Source organism: Salvelinus alpinus, chromosome 7 (genome assembly GCF_045679555.1).
Source record: "Salvelinus alpinus chromosome 7, SLU_Salpinus.1, whole genome shotgun sequence".
NCBI lineage: Eukaryota > Metazoa > Chordata > Actinopteri > Salmoniformes > Salmonidae > Salvelinus > Salvelinus alpinus.
The window spans coordinates 39,633,611-39,646,874 of record NC_092092.1 but is presented as its reverse complement, the minus strand read 5'-3'; the positions used below and the strand labels follow the sequence as shown (position 1 = coordinate 39,646,874).

Genomic DNA, 13,264 nt, shown 5'->3' with positions numbered 1-13,264 from the left:
ACTAAACACCTCGCTCTGCAACTGGATCCTGGACTTCCTGACGGGCCACCCCCAGGTGGTAAGGGTAGGCAACAACACGTCTGCCACGCTGATCCTCAACACTGGGGCCCCCCAGGGGTGTGTACTTAGTCCCCTCCTGTACTCCCTGTTCACCCACGACTGCGTGGCCAAACACGACTCCAACACCATCATTAAGTTTGCTGATGACACAACAGTGTTAGGCCTGATCACTGACAACGATGAGACAGCCTATAGGGAGGTCAGAGAACTGGCAGTGTGGTGCCAGGACAACAACCTCTCCCTCAATGTGAGCAAGGCAAAGGAGCTGATTGTAGACTACAGGAAAGGTGGGCCGAACAGGCCCCCATTAACATCAACGGGGCTTGTAGTGGAGCGGGTCGAGAGTTTCAAGTTCTTTGGTGTCCACATCTCCAACATTCTATCATGGTCCAAACACACCAAGACAGTCGTGAAGAGGGCACGACAAAACCTTTTCCCCCTCAGGAGACTTAAAAGATGTGGCATGGGTCAACATATCTGTTAGAGCCGATTTGGACATATTTGTATAAAAGACTGAACATACTGAGCTCCATGTACATTTGTGTAAATATATTAAATATGAATGTATATGATGAAATATTAGGTACGTACCTTTATGATTTATATTTACCTGATTGAGATATATTAATTTGTTGTTAGTGTAACTCCGTTTTTGGCCCCCCCTCTTGCCCATTCATTGTACTGTGGTAAGTGTGTTAGGATAAAGGCAGGAAGTTGGGCCTTCGGGGGAAGGAGTCCTTGCTAGACGCGGGAGCGGTATAGTTTTTTGACCATACAGACAGACATACAGACAGGTCATATTATGTATTTTCCATATCAAGTAATCTATGCTTTAAGTTGATTGGAGAATCATTTTTTGTTAGATATAAGAAGAATAAACATTTTTGTTGCACCATATCCCTGGATGTCATTGAATGTTTGGCCGTTTGGAAACCTTGAGTGTGGACTGTATGCGTACGAAACAAACCCGCTTCAGGCTTGGGCAGTGGCTATGGTAAAGAGGAAAGGAAGCCACTACAATATCCTCAAAAAGTTCTACAGCTGCACCATCGAGAGCATCCTGACCTGTTGCATCACCGCCTGGTATGGCAACTGCTCGGCATCTGACCGTAACACGCTACAGAGGGTAGTGCGTACGGCCCAGTACATCACTAAGGCCAAGCTTCCTGCCATCCAGGACCTATATAATAGGAGGTGTCAGAGGAAAGCCCATAAAATTGTCAGACTCCAGTCACCCAAGTCAGACTGTTTTCTCTGCTACCGCACGGCAAGCGATACCGGAGCGCCAAGTCTAGGACCAAAAGGCTCCTTAACAGCTTCTACCCCTAAGCCATAAGACTGCTGAACAACTAAATCACATGGCCACTGGACTATTACATTGACCCCCCTCCATTTGTTTTGTACACTAATGCTACTCGCTGTTTATCATCTATGCATAGTCACTTCACCCCTACCTACATGTACAAATTACCCCTAACCTGTACCCCCTCACACGGACTCGGTACCGGTACCCCCTGTATAGAACCTCGTTATTGTGTTACTTTTTACTTGAGTTTATTTGGTAAATATTTTAAACTCTTTCTTGAACTGCACTGTTGGTTAAGGGCTTGTAAGTAAGCATTTCACGGTAAGATCTACACTTGTTGTATTCGGCGCATGTGACAAATAGTTTGGTGTCTCAACAAAGCGGGTGTGTACTCTTAAAGAATCCTTAACTGGAATAGTGCCAAAAGCACATCTAGTGGCTAGAGGTTGAGGAGCTGGCTGCTAAACAACTCCCAAAAGACTCACCGACATGTGCCTCAGAGTCACTCAGATTGCTGCTGACAGCGATCTGCCAGAAGAAAATGGAAACTTCATTCTGTAGACATAAAATCTGAGTTTTTGCAGGGAACAAAGCTGTCAAGGGATATTCAGATCCGACCTCCGCCTGAAGCTAAGAGCGAAGGAACAGTGAAAACTTTTTTAAAAAGTGTGTGTGTGTATGACCTGGCAGGTGCATCACTCTTCTGGTACAACAAAGTCAAGGCAACAATGCTGAATACAGGTGGAAAAATGTCACAAGTGGATCCTGCAGTCTTCTATTGGCTTGATCAAGACTTCAATATGACTGGAGTACCTTGCATGTCATGTTGATGACTTCATCTGGGGTGGCTCACAGACCTTTGCTACAACTGTGATTCCACACCTCAAAGTTGTTTTTCAGGTCGACCGTGAGGAGCATGATAGTTTTTGTTATGTTGGCATAGAGTTTATTATAGTTGATGGGAAAATACTGATGCAACAAAGTATACCTGATTTTAAATGTTTGATGGCTTCAACTTGGCATCCAACACAAAACACGCCACTGTACAAATCATTCATGAGGCAAACAAAGCAGTTTGTAAACTGAAATCACAACAAGTGACTAAAGTTTCAGCATGTTCCAAAAGATGACTCTGAAATGAGTCGTCTTCAGTGATGCTTCCCTTGGGAACCTTACAGATGGAGGCACACAAGGTGGACATCTAATCGTGTTAATGGGTGAAGGAGGAAGATTCTCACCTTTCTGTTGGCAGTCAAAAAGGATCAGAAGGGTTGTCCGAAGCAAACTTGCCGGAGAAACCCTTGCTCTTGCGGATGTAATTGACAATGCCATCTTTCTGGCACCTCTGTTCTCAGAGCTTTACCACGGGTGACACAAAACAGCACATTCTACCTGTAGTTTGTGTCGCTGACAACTACTCCTTAGTTGATGCTGTGAAGCCAACCAAGTCTGTCACAGAGAAAAGACTTCGTCTCGAGATTAGTAGCATTCACAAACGTATTGAAGCAGAGAATCCAGCGGATTCTGTGGTCGGCCACAAAAGGAACAGCTTGCTGACTGTCTGACTAAAAAGGGAGCATCCGGCATTGTGCTCCTAAAGGCACTCCGTAATGGAACGCTGCAGCTTGAGTAATACAAAATGGTTAACCTTCTCACACAAATTTTGGTCACAATTGTCAGCCGGTGACTGTCAAGCCAATAACTGTGTCTCACGGTAATTGACCGTTAATTAACATCAACACATTTAGCATCTCCTGGCTTCCACACACAGCCTACAAGCCACTGATGCAGACCTTTGGAACATCTACATATTAAAAAGTACAATAAATCCATGTAATATAGCCTACACCTTCACAATAAATCCATTATTTATTTTAGACAGGTCTAAAGAAGCATGCTATGAAGAAAATGTAGTCTATTTCAGAAGAACAGAATAGCATACTCGGAGTTGTCCTTATGTTAGGTCCTGATCTGGCTATGCCAAATCGCTGTGAGCTACACTGGTTCATTTAGCAGACAAGATATGCTTAGAATTCCGTGGCATTATTTTATAGTATGAAGAATGCAATTGAATAAAATAGAAAGGATATTTTCGCCAAACGATTTGAAGGAGTGCGCACATACAGCTATTCTGTGTTGAGCGTTTAATTTAGAGTTATTCATGTAACTTTAGTTGTTCTACAAATGTTGGGCTATGTGTTTAGATTTTTAATACATACATTGTAAGGCTGCATGACGCAACTAACGATGATTTGAAAAAAGTAGCTTTAAAAAGGCATGAGCTCTGCTTAGTTTTTTTTTGCGCAGGCTGTACACACTACATCAGTCACAATTCACAGCGGCATCCCCTTTGTGTGGCTGTAATGCACCCGAAAAGAAGCCATGCCGCCAGTGGCCATTGTGCTGAGCGCTCCGAATCACATGGCTCTCCATCATGTGATCGGGTCTTTCTCGCGGGCTACAAATCAAGAGGCACGTCGGGGACACAACTGTGCGTGCGTCTTTATCCAACTCTGAGGTGCATACTGAAGATATTGGAAGAACTGTCCACATTTACATGTCGTCAGCCAAGAAAATGAGTAGGCCTAACGAACAACAAAAGCACTAACCTTGATCAATCTACTATCCCCCATAGTATTCAAGTTCACCTATTCTGTGCAAGAAATAAATATTCCAAACAGTCTGGGAAAGTTGTGCGATAGTTCCCAAATTAATACAACCACTAGCATCCCAAAAACTTTCCCGTAGAAAAGTTGGAGATTGTTATGTTCATGTTTTAAGTATCCCTATATTTCTGTTATTACGGTGCCATCACTCTTATTAGTACGCATGCGCAGTAGTCTCACTGTAGATGAACCTGCCCTCAGTGCAATGGCAACTATCTACTGTGGAAATAGTGGCGTAAACATTGTTCAACTGGAACCTAGTCGCGTCATTTTGCCTTAACAGTTGGTGCCTCACCATCGTTGGGGATGGCAGGAGTCTTCTTAGCCAGTGGGGTCTGTGTGTTGGGGGAAGTGCACATATCATGCTCCAGGTCACAGGTTGTATTGCCGGGGCAACAGTGGAGTTTGTCCGTACAGCACACAGCCTGTACAGAACACACGTTGATTAAACACGTAGTTCATCAGTTTTGAAATGCTCAACCTCTGCATGTCCCCATTAGCTACCCTTTCCTCACGTTGAAACACTCTTAAGACTAAGAACTGTCCGTCACATGTATCTTACACAGACTGTGTGCAACACAGATCGTGCAATGCACAGCTGAATAAAATGCTTGAGATTATGTGACCCCAGGGTCCTCTGTACTGCCCCAGTTCCACTCACCTCCAGGTAGGGGCAGCAGCCATAGTCGCCAATGGTCAGCAGGCAACAGGTGGTTCCGTCTGGGCATCTGCTCGTACCACCTGGGCAGGTCACTGCTTATCCAACCACCAGGAACAAACAGATACATGGGGAAAATAAACATTAATAAGAGGCACCAAACCGAAGGCAACAGACTGAAAAGGAATAAACTGTGGATTTTTCCAATAATTTTTTTTTCTCCATTTGTAGCATAAAAAAATATAAAAAACTTTTCTTTTTTTTCCCCTAATGGAGACAAGCCTGGAACATAATTCAACAACAACTTCACAATGATCTTGTTGTTTATTTCTGTCTGTTCCAGTACCCGTCTGCTTCTTCATTGCAGGCCCCTTTTCCCTCATGGCAAAAGTCTCCAGGGTGGGAGACACACATTTGTTGTGGGCTAGGTCACACGTGGTGCCCTCTGGACAGCAGTGCATCTTGTCCTCACAGCACACCGCCTTGAGAGAGAACAGAAAACAAACATTTAGAATGCTTCAGAATAGGGTTATTAAATAGCAACTCCAACTCTGCCATTAGTTTATGTTGTGTATTATGCAGAGATGGCAAAGATACATTTGAATGCATCTCATTACAAAATAAAGTCTTCAGAGCTTTGTGGCCACCGATTACCCCCCCCCCCAATTTATTTTTATTTTGGGGGGGGGCAGAATTGGTGTTAGAAATTAGATCCTGTGGGCATTACCATGACGTAATCAGAGGTGCGATGGAGACGCAAAAGTGTGTGTGAAAGAAAGTTGAGGCACAGGACTCACTTCCCGAGTTCACTTCCCCCTTTTGGAACAAATTCACTGAAATATCCTCGCTCTGGAAGCGCATCCTTGTGCTTCATTCAACTTTCTTTTCAAGGTCTTCCGCCCAACACCTCTCATGTCTTCACACAATAGTGCCATAAGACTTCTGATCAGGGGTGAAAGTATTCATTTATTCCCAGTACGGTACCCCCTGTGTGTGCACCCTCGTGTGCAACACTAAACATAGATTTACATATTGAATCCCTCTTCATTTAATAGGATCTCTGTGGGCATAACAGTAAAAATGTGTTGTTTATTACCTTTTAACCAGTTATAATGTTGTCATCTGATTGTCAAACAATCACTTCAGCAGGCTCCTCCTGTAAGCCTGGCTACCTGCGCACGTTCGCACACTCTAAAATAATTATTGAATCCATACAGTGCACCCGCCATTTGACGAATGAAAAGAGACGTCTGTAACAAGACACCAAGAAGTCTAATGGAATGGCCTTTGGTGATCGCCATTCATTTGGCCTACATTCGAAACCTGGATTGATGCGTCCCCAGTCCGCGCACGCCTCCGTCACTCATCTCTGCCTTGTTATCGTCGAAACACACCGCATTATGGATCGTATTTCACACGTTTTCAAGTCCATTTGGAAACGTTTCTTGCGGGTGACATGCGGTAATGATAAATAGATTACAGTTCTTGGCATCTTTGTTTAATTGTCGTCATAGGCTCAACATAACGTTGATGATGTGGTTGTTACAAGGAGCACATGAATGAGCCCTTTAAAATCACCAGTCAGGATTCCTATTCGACTCAGCCATGCCTCATTGCCCGCCCAACATTTCCTAATCTCCCACACTTTCTAATGCGACTAGCCCCAATGCTCCTCCCTCTTTTTCCCCTGCCCTGCTACAAAGTTCCTCCCTGCAGGTAGTCACCGAGGTGCTAAAGGAGCTCCTTACACTTGACCCCCCAAAAAATCTGGGTCAGCTGGTTTAGATCCTTTCTTCTTTAAGGTTGCTGACCCTATCCTCGCCAAGCCTATCTCTGACCTTTTTAACCTGTCTCTCCTCTCTGGGGAGGTTCCCATTGCTTGGAAGGCAGCCACGGTGTGTCCTTTATTTAAAGGGGGAGATCAAGCTGATCCTAACTGTTATATGCCAATTTCTATTTTGCCCTGCTTATTAAAAGTGTTGGAAAAACTTGTCAGTAATCAACTGACTGGCTTTCTTGATGTCTATAGTATTCTACTTGGGAGTATGGCTAGACGGTACTAGACGGTACTGTCCTTCTCTCAGCACATACCAAGGTTAAATCTAGACTTGGTTTCCTCTATAGTAATCCTTCTTCTTTCACCTCAGCTGCCAAACTAACCCTGATTCAGATGACCATCCTACCCATGCTAGATTACGGAAATGTAATTTATAGATCGGCAGGTGCTTTCGAGTGGCTAGTTGTTCTTTACCATTCGGCCATCAGATTTGCCACCAATGCTCCTTATAGGACACATCACTGCACTTTATACTCTATACTGGTCATCTCTGTATACCTGTAGCAAGACCCACTGGTTGATGCTTATTTATAAAACCCTCTTAGGCCTCACTCCCCTCTATCTGAGATATCTATGGCAGCCCTCATCCTCCGCATACAACACCCATTCTGCCAGTCACATTCTGTTAAAGGTCCCCAAAGCACACACGTCCCTGTGTCTCCTCTTTTGAGTTCGCTGCAGCTAGCGACTGGAACGAGCTGCAAAAAAAACTCAAACTGGACAGTTCTATCTCAATCTCTTCATTCAAAGACTCAATCATGGACACTTACTCAGTTGTTGCTGCTCGCGTGATGTATTGTTGGCTCTACTTTCTTGCCCTTTGTGCGCTTGTCTGTGCCCCATAATGTTTGTTCCATGTTTTGTGCTGCTGCCATGTTGTGTTGCTACCACGTCGTTGTCATGTGGTGTTGCTACCATGCTGTGTTGTCGTCTTAGGTCTCGCTTTATGTAGTGTGTGGTGTCTCTTGTCGTGATGCGTGTTTTGTCCTATATTAAATGTTTTAATCCCAGCCCCCATAGGAGGTATTTTGGTAGGCAGTCATTATAAATAAGAATTTGTTCTTAATGGGCTTGCCTAGTAAAATAAATAAAATAAACCGGTACGGCGTACCCCCACTATTACGTACCGGACAGTACCGGCTTACTTTCACCCCTCTTTCTGATTCCAATGCAGAAAATGTGGGTGATATGGGACCACAAAATTGTGAATTGCTATAAAACGTAGAGTACTTAAAAAATACAAAGTACCATTCTCTGAAGTATCGTGTTACAAATTACATGGTGACTTATTCCAACACCTTCAAATACAAATGTCCCAAAAATATATATACTCAAAAAGTAATTGAAATACATGACAGAAATAGGCCTACTGCCCATCTGTTGTTGAGGAATATTTACTCTATGCTTATGGTAAATCAGATATTTATGCTAATTCTCAATCTGAACCATAAATGAAATTTTGCTGAATAGTAAAATGCCTATGATCGGTAACTTGAGGGTAACCAGCTTTACAGAACTATCAGAGGAACCAAGCGATAACATGATGTAGGGAGGGTAATTGGCAGAAGGCCCAGAATATTGTGTGTTTGACTGAGAGCAGGTGCTGTGGGAACACAAACAGTTTCTGCAAGAGATAGACACTTCCTATAACTGTAGTGTATGAACAAAGGTTTATGCAGTCCTACTTTAGATGTGTCTGGAGTGAGTCTCCCTTGCTGAAGCTTGTAATAAAAGTAAATGAACAGTTCTTTCTGATATTTGCCACAACACTGCATATGCATACCCAAACCAACTACATTTGCCACCTGGGACAGGGTAAGCAGTTTCAAATGATTAATACCGTAATAATACAGTAAGTAGCATTTTGCCCCCTTGAAGTGTTAAGCATTACAATCACATATTTACAATAACAATTCTGAGACAGAGCGAGAATTTCACAAAGCGAGCCCACTTTTGCAAGTACTGTAGAAAAAGTCAAACGTATTCTATATTAACTGAATGTAGCTAACTCATTAACCCCTTGATTCCACTTTAGTGAAAAACACCTCCGGCGGTCACGGTGACTCACGTCATTAACTATGTTTCATCTGTTGCCTAGTAGTCAGGTCAGGTCACTTTCTACGCAAATGTATGCTCTGTTAATAGGTGAAGCCAAGCATAAGGGGGCATTGAAACTTAACATGTTATTTATGACGCTCAAGAAGACTTAGAGGGACTTGAGAGGATGAATCAATCCTCTCAAAAGGGTCGCTGGGGTATTTCAGTGTGCATTGTCGACAGTTGCAGAATCATCTGAAAGATCTTTGCAGCACATTACAGTGGTGGTTCCGGGTGAACGTTGTACAACCATAGGCAATGGACCCGAGGCAACAGTTAAACGTAAAGATCCTCATTTTGACAGCGCTGAAATATGCAAACCTTTGACGGTCTTAAATTGCAGAGATGTCTGTAGGTGATGTGAATAATACAATTCACATCACCTACAGACATCTCTGCAATTTAAGACTGTCAAAATTGCACTCAAGAGGACTTCCAGATAAGGAATAATGGACAAGTGTGTAACGTACCTTGGCCAGCGGACAGCAGCCCCAGGAGCCTTCTGGGAGTTGACAGCAGGTGGTGTCGTCCGGACACTCCGACTCACCGTCGGGACAAATGACTGCCCTCACTCCCTCCACCATCTAAATGGAGTGACAGGCAAATGCGTACCAACGAGGGTTGGGTTGACACATACATCCCATTCACGCAACTAGAGTTAAATAACATTGTTGAAAAGGCTTAAAAGAATCATTAAGAAATGTAATCTATATTAAACAAAACAGACACTATAGTTTATAATATACAGAGATACGGAGAATAATGTTGCATTCTCTTTACCAGAGGGCTGATGATGTGTTGTGCGGGGACTCTTCTGACCCACGGCAGAGAGACTGTTTTATTGAGGCACTTGGAGTGGACTAAGTCACACACTGTCCCCTCATAGCAGCAATGCAGGTGGTCGGAACAGCACTCAGCCTGGAGACGGGTTTTAAGACAGTGTGATCTTTGAAAAAGTCATGAGTTGGCAGTAAAACAGTCCATTTTATAACTATGTTACAACGTTCGAGTGAACAGAACCCCCACAGAATTAGCAATACCATCAAAACACTGTGTTGCTGATGATGGTGTTGCTGGGCTATGGCCATAAAATTAGCTTTGTTCTTTCACACTATGGTGCTGAATAAGCATTTTCACACTACCAGTTCAAAGCAGGGTCAGCTGGACCGACACTCTGTCCTGCATACCTCATTTAACCAAGCAATCACTCAGATACAAATTTAGACGACCGGGGACTAATCACTTACATTTGGTAATGGACAGCAGCCATATCCACCGCTGGGGGTCTTGCAGCAGGTGTTGCCGTCGTCACACATCCCACCATCGGGACAAATCAGGGCTGAGGTTAGGCCTAGGAGGGCCAGACACACCACCCCTATCTGCACAGGTAGTGCCAGGTACAGTTTAACTCCAAAAATGTTGAATTTATTTGAATAAATAGAAAAATACAAATGACAGGTTAAAAATCAGGCTTTGACCTAAAAGGCTAAAACAGGGATAAGTTCAAAAAGTTAAGAGCATAAAATGTAGCAAACAAATGCTCTCCATCATTGCTGGCCGTATAACAAATAAACAAACACAATGAGGAATGTATGAGTCTTTAGGTGAGGATGTGCCATCATCCTCACACGGGTGTATATTTTACTTATTCTGCTACGTCAATAGGTGTTGGTGATGAATAACGCTGTGCACATGGTGAACTATTGTTTCAGCAGTAGGCCTAGATACAGTAGATGAGTTTGCCCAGTCTAGGAATGCAGAAATCTGTTCATAACTCCATACATTTGCTCTGTGGTTCACGTACTTTCAAAGCAAATATTTATACATACTGCATCGCACTGAAAATGTACTCTCCAATCTAGGTCTTTAAATCTACATGGCACAAAACATTCATATCTAGTTTGTTATCTGTGGATGTATTAACCTGAAATGGCCTACTTCACTCTGATTCAGAGTGTTTAATAGTCACATGTACAGTTGAAGTCGGAAGTTTACATACACCTTAGCCAAATACATTTAAACTCAGTTTCACAATTCCTGACATTTAATCCATGTAAAAATTCCATGTCTTACGTCAGTTAGGATCACCACTTTATTTTAAGAATGTGAAATGTCAGAATAATAGTGGAGAGAATGATTTATTTCAGCTTTTATTTCTTTCATCACATTAACAGTGGGTCAGAAGTTTACATACACTCAATTAGTATTTGGGAGCATTGCCTTTAAATTGTTTAACTTGGGTCAAACGTTTTGGGTAGCCTTCCACATGCTTCCCACAATAAGTTGGGTGAATTTTGGCCCATTCCTCCTGACAGAGCTGGTGTACCTGACTCAGGTTTGTATGCCTCTTTGCTCGCACACACTTTTTCAGTTCTGCCCACAAATGTTCTATGGGATTGAGGTCAGGGCTTTGTGATGGCCACTCCAATACCTTCACTTTGTTGTCCTTAAGCCATTTTGCCACAACTTTGGAAGTACGCTTGGGGTCATTGTCCATTTGGAAGACCCATTTGTGATCAAGTTTTAATCTTCCTGAATGATGTCTTGAGATGTTGCTTCAATATATCCACATCATTTTCCTTCCTCATAAAGCCATCTATTTTGTGAAGTGCACCAGTCCCTCCTGCAGCAAACCACCCCAACAACATGATGCTGCCACCCCTGTGCTTCACGGTTGGGATGGTGTTCTTCAGCTTGCAAGCATCCCACTTTTTCCTCCAAACATAACGATGATCATTATGGCCAAACAGTTCTATTTTTGATTCATCAGACCAGAGGACATTTCTCCAAAATGACGATCTTTGTCCCCATGTGCAGTTGCAAGCGGTAGACGGGCATTTTTAATGGCGATTTTGGAGCAGTGGCTTCTTCCTTGCTGAGCGGCCTTTCAGGTTATGTCGATATAGGACTCGTTTTACTGTGGATATAGATACTTTTGTACCTGTTTCCTCCAGCATCTTCACAAGGTCCTTTGTTGTTGTTCTGGGATTGATTTGCACTTTTCGCACCACAGTACATTTATCTCTAGGAGACAGAACCCATCTCCTTCCTGAGCAGTATGACAGCTGCGTGGTCTCATGGTGTTTATACTTGCGTACTATTGTTTGTACAGATGAATGTGGTACCTTCAGGCGTTTGGAAATTGCTCCCAAGGATGAACCAGACTTGTTGAGGTCTCCAATTTTTTTTCTGGGGTCTTGGCTGATTTCTTTTGATTTTCCCATGATGTCAAGCAAAGAGGCACTGAGTTTGAAGGTAGGCCTTGAAATATATCCACAGGTACACGTCCAATTGACTCAAATGATGTCAATTAGCCTATCAGAAGCTTCTAAAGCCATGACATCATTTTCTGGAATTTTCCAAGCTGTTTAAAGGCACAGTCAACTTAGTGTATGTAAACTTCTGTCCCACTGGAATTGTGATACAGTGACTTATAAGTGAAATAATCTGTCTGTAAACAGTTGTTGGAAATATGACTAGGCTTCGAGCTCCAACATGACTAAGGGACTAAGGGAAACACAATGACAATAAAACTATATAAATAACACTATATACATAACTGTGGCAATGGAGAATAAATAAATGGCTATTGGGGTGGAGGCAGAGTAAAGACTTGACGGGATGGGGGGAATGACCATAGGGGACCATTGAAGGGGTGTGGGGACCTACTATCACATACCAGAAAAATTATATAGCTTGAATATTATCAGTGGATTTTCAGCACATTCATCTCATTTCAAAGTAATGTAGCTAATTTAGTTAACTAGTAAACAAGTAAGCTAGTTACAATTATTTTAATTTCGTCTAAACCAAACTTTAAAATCTATTGATCCAAAGAATCTCGTACCATTGTGTTCAGAGAATCTGGGAAGAGCAAGAGGGGTAGATGAGGGAATATCGTCAGATGTGTTATTCAAGCTGGGAACTGCAATGCATAGTCTTCATATAGTCTAAAGATAGAGGCAAGAAAACAAGTCCATCGTTATTAGTTGATCAAAACAATGAATGACAGAGCTGACAGTTGTCGCTAGCTAATTTAGCTAGCTAGCATAGCAAGTTAATAAGCATAAAATAAAATGGGTTAGGCGTAACGCCAGACAAAATTAATTACATGTGTTATTTACCTTCGTTAGTGTGCGATGTAAAAGCTCAAACTGGTTAAATGATCTTTCATTCGAAGCGACGCTGGATTTTGCAATCTGGAGGGATTTCAGATTTTTTTTCCCCAACAACGGTTATCACATGATATTCGCACCTTATGACAAAGGGTCTGTTCCAGGGACGTCTTTACATCAGGCGCGCTGCACATAATGATCAGCTCTCTCAACAATGGAGAACTGACTTCTCAGGAACATCAATAAAATAAATGATTGCTAAATATCTTTGTCAATAGTTCAGGATTGCCCAAACTCGGTCCTGGGCCACTCCCTGAGTGCAACCTTTGGTTTTTGCCCTAGCAATGCACAGCTGATTCCACCCTGGACACGCCAGAGAGGTTGGTTGACGTTTTACATGCTCCTAACCGATTAGGTTTTTATGTTCGTAACTTATTTTTTTACTTATTTTGTACATAATGTTGCTGCTACCGTCTCTTATGACAAAGAAGAACTTCTGGACATCAAAACAGCGATTACTCACCA

At 42.7% G+C, this 13,264-nt stretch overlaps 1 protein-coding gene across 2 annotated transcripts in view; it reads right to left on the bottom strand.

Annotated features, from left to right (window-relative positions):
- The window catches only part of grnb (granulin b), a 29,701-nt gene extending 16,783 nt beyond the window's left edge, over positions 1–12,918 (bottom strand). The window contains exons 1-8 of one of the 2 annotated variants that reach the window (XM_071410300.1): positions 12,749–12,918; positions 12,472–12,574; positions 9,872–10,003; positions 9,405–9,542; positions 9,095–9,208; positions 5,037–5,172; positions 4,694–4,788; positions 4,328–4,457 (exon numbers count right to left, since the gene is read on the bottom strand). In XM_071410300.1, the coding sequence (XP_071266401.1) occupies positions 4,328–4,457; positions 4,694–4,788; positions 5,037–5,172; positions 9,095–9,208; positions 9,405–9,542; positions 9,872–10,003; positions 12,472–12,474 (748 nt within the window). In that variant the 5' untranslated portion in view covers positions 12,475–12,574; positions 12,749–12,918. The remainder of the gene's footprint in view (positions 1–4,327; positions 4,458–4,693; positions 4,789–5,036; positions 5,173–9,094; positions 9,209–9,404; positions 9,543–9,871; positions 10,004–12,471; positions 12,575–12,748) is intronic. The other variant, XM_071410301.1, reaches the window with a different exon arrangement.
- Positions 12,919–13,264: the final 346 nt, after the last annotated feature.